At 36.6% G+C, this 12,656-nt stretch overlaps 1 protein-coding gene across 1 annotated transcript in view; it reads right to left on the minus strand.

Moving 5' to 3' along the window:
* The window catches only part of LOC115432415 (rho GTPase-activating protein 26), a 143,805-nt gene that overhangs the window by 62,301 nt on the left and 68,848 nt on the right, over positions 1 to 12,656 (minus strand). Inside the window, exons 5-11 of the mRNA XM_030153244.1 lie at positions 9,598 to 9,699; positions 9,360 to 9,470; positions 6,653 to 6,757; positions 4,121 to 4,250; positions 3,569 to 3,669; positions 1,681 to 1,775; positions 1 to 27 (exon numbers count right to left, since the gene is read on the minus strand). The exon at positions 1 to 27 is cut by the window's left edge and continues 52 nt beyond it. Of these exons, the coding sequence (XP_030009104.1) occupies positions 1 to 27; positions 1,681 to 1,775; positions 3,569 to 3,669; positions 4,121 to 4,250; positions 6,653 to 6,757; positions 9,360 to 9,470; positions 9,598 to 9,699 (671 nt within the window). The remainder of the gene's footprint in view (positions 28 to 1,680; positions 1,776 to 3,568; positions 3,670 to 4,120; positions 4,251 to 6,652; positions 6,758 to 9,359; positions 9,471 to 9,597; positions 9,700 to 12,656) is intronic.

Raw genomic sequence — 12,656 nt, forward strand, 5'->3', positions numbered from 1 at the left:
AGAGCCTGCATGGTTATTACGCCCGACCTTCAACCGCACACACACAGACATGAAAACACAAAGAGGCAAATGAGCTTATTTATCATTAACATACTATAACTGGTACTATCACCATCATAATGCATACAACAAAAAGCGACTGAAAGTTTGTTTTTTTTAAGTAGTCCATTAATAATTCCAGTAATCCAAATCTTTTTGAGCTTTTTTCCAGTTTTGAATTATCTCTCAGCCATAAAAAAATAACAGAAGCTACAGCCATAGATGATAATGTGAGTCGATTTTAACACGACTGCAGGTGAAAATCTACTTGACATGACTCAGGCAGAAATGGTAATGTATTAAAGGTTTATTCACATTATGGGTGGCATACTGTATATTCACTTTATTCGATGATGAAATAGCGACAAGTAACCTTAATGCTAGTAAAGAAGATATAAAACGCCAAATGAAATATTTTGTATAAAATGCAAGCACATAAGTCAAAAAATATATTACATAGGCCTAATAATTTTAATGCAGAAATGTTAGCGATATTTTGGGTTTTTTTTGGTTTTTATAATTATTAGTTTATACATACACAATCATTAAACATCTCAGATCTCAGTTTTCAATACATGGTTTTCAGTCCGACCTAGTCACTATCAGTATATTCACCCTTTGCTTCTGCGACACACCAATATCTCACTGTCCTTCAGGTGTCAAGGACAGGACAAGTCGATATTGAGGGGAGGAAGGAGGAAGAGAAAAAAAAAATGGAGTAGGGGAGCCCTGCAGGAAACTACCACTATGTTCAGACAGCAGGTCTTCATGAAAAATTCTGATGTTTTGGTGAAATGCAACTTTTTTGTGTGCTCATTCATATTACAAATTAAATGCGACTTCTATCAGTTTATAGTATGAACTGAATGCAACCCTAAAGTGACCCGCATGTGCAAAAGAGGTCCTGTAATATGTAACCACGCAGGTACGTTGTTTACGGGAGTAAGTATGGAGCCATCTCGTCTAGGCACAGAGTTGTGACATCTGTCGCATTTCAGTGACGTAAAGGTCGGATAAATGCGACCTGGCCGTTCAGACTGAAGTCGCATTGCATTGGATTTAGGACCACATATGAAAGTGGCCTGGATAAGATATGAAAAAATCTGATTTGTGCTGTTCAAACTATCTTTAAGAGATTGGATACAGGTCACATATGGGCAAAAAAATCGGATTTGGGCCATATTTGCCTGCAGTCTGAGGGGTTGAACACCCACAGTGCTGTGTTCAGGGCCAAAGGAAACTCAGCAGCGCTGCCATGTGGTCAACATGAGAAAAGCATCAGCACATCAGAGGCCCATTACAGTGACTGAAATGTGTTGTATTAATGGGTCCGAGTTTACATCAGCTTTCAGTAAGATCGCTGGAAGCATTAGTAGTGTATTTATTCCAGTCTTGCTCATATTTTCCAACAGGTTTAATTAACACAAGTGAACTGTGGATCAAATTCATTTAACAGAAATAAGTAAATGATGGAAAAACAGTGAATAATAGAAAGTCCCAAATTAAGTATGGAACTGTGGGATTGTTGAAGGACACGTAGTTTCTACCTTAAAACAATGTGTATGTAATATATTCGTAGAAAAAAAGGTAAAGTAAAACAAACTGAGGAGAGAAAAGTAAAAGATGAATCACCACTCTCACCTGTCCACAGCTTCCACGTCAAAACAAAACCTCTTCTCTATAGAGTCTGTTTTCCTCCTGGTGCAGGACTTGAGAATAAAACTCTCCTCTTCCCCCTGATCATCAAAAAGAACATTTTTTTAACAGAGCATTTACAACTCACTAAACTTCCTGTCAGAAACATAGTGAGATAATTTTGGATTAACACTTTCAATGTGAGATGGGCAACGAGACAAAGCTCGGCAGGAACTGGAAAACGGTACTTTATTTCAGTTTTCTGAACTTTTACAAGAACTTGAAAATAGTTTGTTCCCAGGCAAAAGTTATTAAACTGACGTAGATAAATGCAATATAAAGCAAGGACATATTGAAGTAAAGATATATTAGTATTTATCAGTTACTAATCAGTAGGAATAATTCATTCAATTTAAACTCCAGCTCCAACAGAAACACATGCAGTCACTTTTCCTTGGCAATAACTGCATACCAAAAAAACTGCAGTAACAGAAATACTGTATCAAAGTATAGCTATTTCTATTAATATTCTACTATGCTATGCTTTAGTTTTTATTCTAAAACAATTAAGACCTAAGTGCTCACTTTAAGAAAAATCTGTTAAATCTTAAGTCCTGTCTGAGTCTTCTTTTATCTATCAGTATTCATTAAAACCTTTATTTCTCAGCTTCAGAAGCAAAAGAATGGATGAAATAAAATTGATTTCAGAGCGTAAACCTTTGGCATTATTGTCTTAGCTCTAATGATCTTTCAGAGCAGCGCAGTCTTGACATTAGAAACACCAGATAAGATAAGATAAGATAAGATATGGTAAGATAAGATAAGATAAGATACAGGGTTCCTACAAGTTCCCACAAGTAAAATGTAAGGCTTTTAAAAACCTTTTTAAGACTACTTAGAACAGAATTTAATGCCTATTTTACATCTATATTGGAAAAAATTTGTGACTCCTAGAATTTAGGAAAATATATTTATTTGCTCCAATGCCTTGATTCCCTCCATTCAGAGTCATTTCTCACCAGGGGCTGTCAAGTTAGCAATAATTGGTTTCTAATTTTAACATATATGGTGGAACTGAGTAGACTAATGTTGCTTTCTTTGCAGTTTGGACATTTTACAGACACATTTAAATACAGTACACTGAGCAGGTTTAGAGCAACATAACTTAAGACCTGCTACATCAAATGTAATACCTTGTAAGACTTTTTAAAGGTATTAAATGCAGATTTGAAAATTCAAGACTTTTAAGACTTTTTAAGACCCCGTGGGAAGCCGAAAGCTAAGCTAAGCTAAACTAAGCAAAGATAAACTAAGGTAAGCTAAACTAAGCTAAACTAAACTAAGCTAAACTAAGCTAAGATAAGCTAAGCTAAGCTAAGCTAAGCTAAGATAAGATAAGATAAGATAAGATAAGATAAGATAAGATAAGACAAGACTTTATTGATCCCCCAGGGAAAATTCAAATGTACAGCAGGACAAGACAATATGTATCAAATACAATAGAAAAAAAAGTGACTAAAAATGACAAAAAATAGTAATAATAAATAAAGTATCTAGTGTGCAGTAGGTGACTTTCGTCAATCACAGCATAAAAGTAAAAATGTATGAACTTGCATCCAGATTTAATGGGTTCAGAACACTGACACCCTGCTGTTGTTGATTTCACACATACTATATTATACTCCATGTCTGGAGTTCACACATACAGACAAAAAAATGATAAAAGTAATGAATCATCCATACAGTAGAAAAAAAAAGAAAAACTCAGACTAATTTTTTTTCCTGTTGTTCCTAATGCAATGTCTGGTTGTAGTAAATCGTCCTTGATAGTTTGATAGTTGGACAGCCTTATATAAATACTGCATAACCTTATCTGGATCTTACAGCCACTTACCATTTTCCCTCCTGATTTAGGGTCAAACAGAACCATAGTGACCCTCTTGGGCTCGCGGTGATATGTGCAGTAGTACTTCACCCAGGAAGATACAAATGACCCTGGGGCAAAGAGACAAGGGAGTTAAAGGACAGGAATACAAAGTAGTAGAAGGGAATTAAAAGAGGTGTGTGCCATGTTGAATGATTAAAGATAGTGTCAGACAGGAGGAGAGACAGTAAGAGAAAAAAAAAAAAGACATGTCTCAATCAGTCCCACTTTAGTGCTGGGTGAGTTACCATAGTTACCACACGAGCCGCTGTCACGTCTCCAACAGATCAGGCTTGACTTCATCAGCTGTAGGTTCATTATGGTTTGTTTGTTCTGCTTCTTTGACAGCATGTGAGTATGAGTGTACGAGACAATCAATATGTTCGCTTCCGTGCACTCATACAGATAAACAAAACACGAAGACGCATGGCGGAGTGTCTCACGAAGTGCGTCCGATTTTTCAGGATTGTTTGTGCTCTGGCACTGATGTAAAAGTACACAAACACACTCGTAGATACGTACGTTTCTCCTGTACGAACAGGTATCCCTCCATGGTGTGCTGGCTGACACTTTTGTGTTCATGTGGATTCTCCTTCATCTTCCTCATCAGACTCTCAACTTCAGACCGAGTGCTCTCAAAACGGTTCCTCGTCTGTTCAAACACAGAGAAGAAACACCTTTAAAATGTTTTGTCAGTCACTAAGATCATACACATGCAATCTTCTGTTAGGAGTGGAAGAAATACTTTAGAAATCAGTGAATAGATACAGTAACATGAACCAAACCTGAGGGTTTTTCTGTGACCTTTTCATTTCAAATGTGATTTCCAAAAGGTATTTGACCTTTAAAGAGCTGTCAGTGACAAGACACACATTTGGAGGATTTCATGTCTTCTCAAGATGTATGGGTGGTCAATACTATAATGGGTGTTGTGTGAGTTTAAAAAAAAAAAAAAAAATATGTCACTTCATGTATATTTCAAATCACACTCTTTACATTTGTTTCTCTTTTTTCATTTGGAGGATGCATTATGGTCTTCAGTAGAGCACAGACACAGGATATTCCCATCTTGGCAATGGAAACAAATGTAGAACAGAGTCATTCTGAACAGCAGACGGATTCCAACGCAACACCTAGTTCAGTCCTGGAGGAGTTTTTCCTTTTATATTCAACATTTTCCATTTTATGATTATGATTATTATGCACTTTTGCCATTTTCATTCTCTTTGTATTTACTGAACTGGACTCTTGTGTCTTTCAATTATCTGCATTTTGTAACTTTTTAAACTCTTACCTTTAACATTATTACACCAATAGGCCATGAACTATTGTGAAGGCACTGTATCTGTCATCGTCTTCAGCTTCATCTATACCTACATCTTCATCTTCGTCCACAATTTCTTCAAACATCTTCTTCTCCAAAACTACTGGTTGGATTCATCTCAATTTTATATGTGACTTTACTTATAATGGGCTGTATTTTCGTGGCCTATAACATGGAAATGGTTACAGTAGGGCTGCACGATTAATCGATTTTAAATCAAAATCGAACTATTTAATTAGGACGATGTTTAAAAAAGGATAATCGTCAAATCAAATTCCATCTCTCTCGTGTCTCCGGGCCACGTGCCTCCAGGCTACTGTAGGCTCCTCCTCCTAAGTGTGAGAGCAGTCTCCATAGTTTTTGGTCTCTACACACCACTACACAAATGGTGTTTGCTAAGGAGAGCGAGAAGTGGCTAAAAGTAGCAAGAGCAAGTTGGTTGTGTGGAATTGTTTCAGATATTTTTTTTATTGCGAAACCTTATCATAGTACAGATTTGAGATCCCCTGATTGGTACATTATGCTTCATTTTTGATATCAACATAACAAATGCACAATCAGAAATGAAAGGAAAACAACACTGATAAAGTGAGAAAAAAAAGGGAAGAAAAAAAAAAAGAAGGGGGCAGAAAACCAAAAACACAATTTGACATCTTACCTACCCCCCCAACCCCCCTCCCCATCCCCAGAGCCACTGAGATACATCGGGGTAGTGCTATGCTGTGGACTACAGCTTATGTAGTGGATCTTAACTGTCCAGCCCTTCCATATATGACATCACCATAGTGTGGAACTGGTACATCTTTGAAGTTTCCGATGAAGACCAAACCATTCCTCGCTGCAAACTCTGCCTGAAGGTGGTATCAATCAAAGACAACAGCACAATCGTCTTATTTCAGAACCTCAAACATCATCACACGCCAGAGTGGGAGCAGTGTGTTGCATTGCGAGCTGCACACGAAAACAACATACCAACTAAAACGCCATCACCAGCCCGAATTGAAATCAAAAATCGAGCTTTTAGATGAAAAAAAATTGGGATTTTATTTTTGGCCAAAATCGTGCAGCCCTAGGTTACAGATATCAATGTAGTTACTACTGAGCACTGACAGGAAGTCATATATGGACTTCCACTTAATTTGTTGAGTGTAATTTGTGAGTGTGACCAATCTCCAGTCAAAGTACAACCCACTTCAGTTGGGAGATTGATGTCCTGCATCAAGACCACACGACTCTAACATAGCAGCAGAACCTGACGACCTCATGAATTCAACTTGTTATTGATTCTTGATGAAACATGCTGATGAGCAATTTGTCCTATTTGCCTGTAAATGCTTTTTGTGAATGTTAGTTTTTGAAAGTAATAAATAAATGAAGTTATCGTTTGCTGCTTATTTCTTTGTTTATTATCTGTTGTCTGAGCAGTTAAAATAAACACAAGAATCCCTCAGCCCTTTGGTCAGATATGAAGTGTATGTTGGTCTACAAAGATACTCCAAACATGATGTCCAAACTAACAAAAGAATGGATTAAGATGAAAGTAAAACTCACCAAACACAGACAAATCAATAGCAGTGTGTCCACATGGTTAAAACCATATGAGTGATTTCCTAAACTTCAGTGTCTGAGTAGAATATTTCTTTGGACCTGTATAGATACGTTTGTGTGCTGCACATATGGCCTTGTATGTTACAGACACAGCTGCATTTCTTGTGCATGTGGGCTCTTACATTTTGTATGCTGATGGTGAGGTCAGTCTTGAAGTGGTTGAAGTCTTTGGCCAGCTCGTATCCGTGGTGATAGTAAGTAAACAGGCCTTGGAGAAATGCCAAGAGCTGAGGGCAAAAAAGAAGGTTGAGGAGGTTAAAGTGAAGTAAAATCACAGGATGGGACGAGGAAATCACAGAAAGGATGAAGATGTGATAAATTAATGCGATGAGGAAAAACGGGGGAACTTTGGTTTTGTACACTGTCAGTAAGTGAAAATGTGAATAAACTGTATTTTTGCAGATTAAATAAATACACGTCCAGTGTTCAGGTGGATCATATAAACCATGACAAAATCCACTTATATAGGGCGTCCACAAAGTCTCTTTATAATTAAAAAAAATATTACAAAAGCATCTGATGAATATGAAAGAACGTCATATAGGATACAGGACAAGGCAGAAAAATATCTTTTGAAATGGAGCAAATATCTGAAATCTTCAGATTTCAAAGACTAAAGGCTAAGAGGATTCACAGTGAAAAGACCATGAGCGCATGCCTTATGCATGTATGTGTGTCTATTATGATTAGACACCTCTGTGTAGATATTTATGGTGTATGTATATATTATATACATGGATACTCAAAGTTGATGTGTGTGGGATAAAAAGCCACTATATTGATATGGAGACCCCTTCTGGTTATGGGTGGGTGGGAGGGTGGGTAATTTACCAATACTCTAATGTTAGTATTTGATGTGTGATAATGTGATTTGTTTGGAAAAAAGAAATAAAAAATGCAAGGCATAAAAAACAAATGTATTTAATGAGATATGTTAATCAGGTTTGTTCTATGTACTCAGTGATTAGCAAAGTTTTTAATCCCATTAGCATTTGTGTATTTCAGGTACCCTGTTGATGAAATAGGTTCTATTAAATAAACCCCTAAAAAATGGCTCCTCCTCATGAAAAGGTGCAATGTGTATCGTGGTTTATTGAAACAAAATCGGGGTTATGTTAAAGATATTGTGTATTGAACAAAGATGAAGTACAAGATCACTGATGTCATTGAAACCATTGATGAGTCTTTTCTACAGTCCTGATGTGCCTCATGTAACCAATGGTGCCCAATGAGGCAAGAAAAAAACCCTCAACATCTACTTTTCATTTGTGATAATTTCCACAGATTTGTCAATTCATTAGCTTTTGTAACAAATGTGTTAAATTGTAAAGAGACTTTATGGACACCCTGTATATTTGCTTTAGACTTAAATGTTGGTAAAAGACATCAGCTTAGACCATCAGAAGTTATTTTTTGTATGAAAAAATGATGTAATGTCCATTAGTGACAGCTACAGTGGTTGTCCCATCAATAGAATTTCAGTCACACAAATATCTCCACCATCAAAAGCTGTGTTTAGTCCTGTTGATCTACATCTGTGTAGATCAGACACTGTACACATGAAGCCGTTCAGATTTACAGGTTGACCAGCTCTTCTTCTGTAAGTGTTAGAGTTAATTATTAGAGTTAGAGCTATGTTGTATCATCGTGAATCTGCAGTGGCCCACAACAGAAAACCACTATTTAGTCATAGCTTTCACTACACTCTTAGCGAGGTGTTTGATCCTCTTCAAGTGAAAACAACAGACACCTCTGTCCTTCTCACATTGGATCAAAGATGTTATGTATTTTTTTAAAACTAGAAAAAAATCAAGTACACACTTAAAGGATTCTCTCACTCCTTCTTCAAGATATGGAGGCCCTTTTTTGACTATTTCGGCTCTTTACAGGTACCCCTTGATACTGAGTAGAGACAGCAGAGGGTAATCACCCCCCCCCCCCTTTTTTTTATTTACTTATTTATCATCATTATTATTTGTTTATTATGAATGTATTTTTCTCTTCTCCCTCCCCTTCTTTCCCCAAGTGTATATAATCGATAACCAATGACCTGTAACCCTATGGGTGGGTGGGCGGGTGTTAGGTGGGTTTTGGGTATGGAGTGAGCCTTGGCCACTGATTGGATAGGCTGGGATGGGAATGACTCAATGTGAGAAATGTACTTTGGGGATGACTGCATACTGTACATGTAAAATGCCATGATGTTTTGTATCCCTCCAAACTGAGGGACCATTCTTTACTTTTGCTAAAATCAATAAAACATATTTACAAAAAAAAAAAACACTATCTAGAAGGTTTTTTGTGTTTTTAGCAACAACTGCACGTTGTTCTATCCACTTGAGGGGAATTCATTTGGTTGCAATTTGAAATCTCGCTTCTAGATGCAAATTTAAACCCTCGACATTCTTTGTAAAGTAAGTTTCTATCTGCTTTTCATCTTCTATTTTGTCTAAGTTTCCAGGCAAATTGATGTTGGTTTGTGATTTGCATAAAGCACCAACACATTTCATCAATTTCTTCTTGTGTAAAAAGAGACACAAATTAGAAAACAGTCAAGCATGAGGCCCACTGGTGTACGCAGTGAGGTGTATGAATAAAGTGAGGTGCCCTTGAGCAAGGCACTGTAACCTCCAAATGGCTATACTGTATGTGCATTCGGTCAGTAAACAAGAAAACTGCACTTGGTGGGCGATGCAGCCGCTGGGTATAAGTCAAAGTGAGTGAAAGTAAAATAAACCACTGCTGACAAAGAGCACATGTGTGGAGCCTCTTGAGGCAAAAATGAAAATGTGAAATTACATAAAACAAAAATGCCAAGTGTCATCTTACAGGCTCAACAAAGTCAAACATCTTCCTTTCCTGGACTTCCTGCACCTTGAAGACGTACTCCAGAGAAACTTCGTAGAAATGCTGGCGTACGTTATCGACCTGATTGTCTGCCTACGAAAACAAAACAAAAAAAACAAAAAGGAAGGTGAAGAGCCTGGTATCGGTAGATAATAACAGAGCAGGTGGAAGAACAAGGAACAAACATAAACACATCCACATAAAAGCATTCCCCTCTTACCTCATGCAGATGGGATTCTTTTTTCCTCGCTGAAAGGCTGAGATGTTTTTCTAGCACGGCACAATACTTTTCTGTTTCTTTGTCATATTTTTTCTTAGCTTCCTGCAAAAGATAAAGCAAAAAAGAACCTTTTAATCTAAGGTGGCATCAGCTAAATGATTCAGTCATAGTAATAAAATAAGCATTTTATATTCATTTTACCACGTTTAAGAATAATTCCATCAACATTTCACAGTCAATTTTGAGAACAAATAGCGGTGCGAGCATTTTATTAGACATTTCATTTCATTTTGCAGAGTCCAGAATAAAAATGCTTCTCTGGGAACACATCTGCTTATTAAACAACAGAGCTTTTTCATCAGGGCTGAGATCACTGACATGAGAGAGAAAGCTGGATGAACGATAAACCAGGGACAGATAGAGCAGGGTGTGTCAGCTTCATGCTAAGAGAAAAACAAAATTGAAGTGTGTTCATATCTCCAAGAAACACAGACACAAACAGAGCAGCTGCGTCTTTTCTCAGCATGCTTTTTTTTTATCTTTATGGCTATACAGTAATTATTAGTCATGTTTGGGTGATTAAACGTTGAAAGGCATAAACAGAGGAGGGGCAGATAGCAGAGGCTCTGTGGTTTCTTCATGATGCTCAGAAATCACACCAGATTTAATTGGCAGTTCCACTATTAACCTTATAAAACCATTTGTATCATATTTGCTACACCAGGTTCTGAGACCTCTATCTTATCAACAAGAGCAATAATTTCCTTCAAAACCTGTTGTATGTGACCTGACACGTTTTCTTTCCCCTGGTGGATTATCATCCCACTGCAGCCTTTTTTTTTTTTTTTTGCATTTTTTTTTTTTTGCATTTTTCAATATGGCCACTATCGTTAAAATTATCCACACACTTTTTGCAGGAAGGTGTTTGGTAATTTTTAAAAAGTTCCGTGAAGAAGAACTTTCATTTTGTTCTTTTTTTTTTGTTTGTTTTTATAGGGTTTCTCTAAGTATGAGCAAATCTAATTTAATGCTTTTTAATGCCCTTTTTAATGCCACTTTAAACAATTTAATGCCCATGTCCACCTGCAGATACAGTTTTACATATAGTTTTATGACAGTTTACCGTCAACAGGCTTTAACCAGGTTCTGAATAGTTCCTCCTACAACCACTTCTGCTGAAACTTACATTTTCCCTTTTTCCTAATATTCCCTCCACTCTTTTGCCACGGCATGCACACGTCTACAGCACGCTGCATTCCAAGCATCCAGTGTTATGGCCTTAAACAATAGCCAATTAAAGGGTTCCACCTGTCAATCATCACACTACACTTCCAATTAAAATTATTAAATGTGTATATAATCAAAATAAATCGAGAATAACAATGCTTTTTCTCCATCAAGTGTATTTAATTTTTTAATGCCTCTGGACATCAAATTTAATGCTTTTTAATGCCATTTAAGGCCTTAATTTTCATAAAATCTATCTAATGGCTTTTAATGCTTTTTAATGACCTGCAGAAACCCTGTTTTAAATAAGTACTTCAAGTATTGAAACAATGGATAGTTAATTGATAATTTATTCTCTGCAGCACAGTTAACTTGTTAAAAATGTGTGTATCAAATTTGAAACTGCAGGTATACAAGGTGCTTTATAAAAATGCCCAGTGTATCAAATGTGAAACAAAAACATCATAAACAAAATATGGCAAATGTTTTGTTTGAATATTGTTAATAAACATTGACTAATAACCATCTCAATTCCAAAAAATTGAATTTTGTGGCTAGTTTTTAATAAGTCCAGTTTTACAGGGTTAAGTATGCGCTGAAAGTGGAAGGAAACAAAATGGATAAAGTTCTGAACAAACAACAAAACACTGCCTTGTTGATCTACTATATTCAGACCAGCCCCTGAAGGAAGCCTGTGCTGAAGTTACATGACACAGGTGTTTCTTTGCCAAACCACTTCCAACAACAAAACGAGTCCACAAGGCCAGCGGAGGAGCAGACAGCAGCTGCAGAACACATCAGCGATGATGAACGCTCCTCTAAACAACAAGGCCTCTGTTTCCAGTCTGCCGGTTTGACTTCTCGTGTCCACTGAGGAAATCATGTCAGAAATGATCCTAGTCTTTCCTTTCTGTTCCTCAGTAACTAAACACACAATAATGAATCCACTGGAGGAGGCCTAATGCAATGTCTTCCTTTGCACATATAATATTATATAAATATATATATGATATGCAAAATAAAAGCATCAACATACTGAATCAGTTAAATACTCTTAGGCCTTTAGCAGGGCTTTGCACTGATAAAGTATCCAAAACTTCTTTTAAAGTCATCTTTTTACGAGAGCAGTAAGAGTAAGTCTTTAGCATTTCCACATTCAGCCACCAGGAGGCAGTATTATACCATTATCCCAGTATAATCACTTCACTTATTTAAAAAAAAAAAAAAACTGTTGAGTTACAAGGTAATTTCCTACCACCAGACTCATTCATTCACTATCATGTGATGTATTTTTTTTTTTTTACCTGTGCTTTAACAGAATAAGGAAGGACAGTTATGACTCAGAGCTCAAAGTAACAATGGAAAATAAAACACTAAAATGAACTTGACTTAACTATCAAACTAATCTGTCAGCATAAACAGTACAGATTCATCAAAAACACACTTCTGAGTGTGTATTTGTTGGGCCTTTTTAGTGAGTTGAAACCTTGCAAAAAGCCACATATATTCATTAATTAATCATTGAACTGCAAAGACGCCCTTCTGAAACAGATCCCATGCAGATATATTCTCTTATGTGAAGAAAATCTCTGTAATTACAACAGAAGCAGATCTATTTTATACATAAAGTGTGGTTACATAATTTTTTTCACTGTTTTGTTCAAACACGTGTGTCAAATTATTGGCAGAAGTCATTAAGAGAAGACAGTGTCACTATTAAAAGCAACATTTGTGCCCTCTGTGTTGCATTATACAGAATGTTTGATTTTTACATACTTTGGTTCATATGTCTCAGAGAAGTCATTCCTCTTGAAAATGCACTGTACTGTGTG

Source organism: Sphaeramia orbicularis, chromosome 14, assembly GCF_902148855.1.
Source record: "Sphaeramia orbicularis chromosome 14, fSphaOr1.1, whole genome shotgun sequence".
Taxonomy (NCBI): domain Eukaryota; kingdom Metazoa; phylum Chordata; class Actinopteri; order Kurtiformes; family Apogonidae; genus Sphaeramia; species Sphaeramia orbicularis.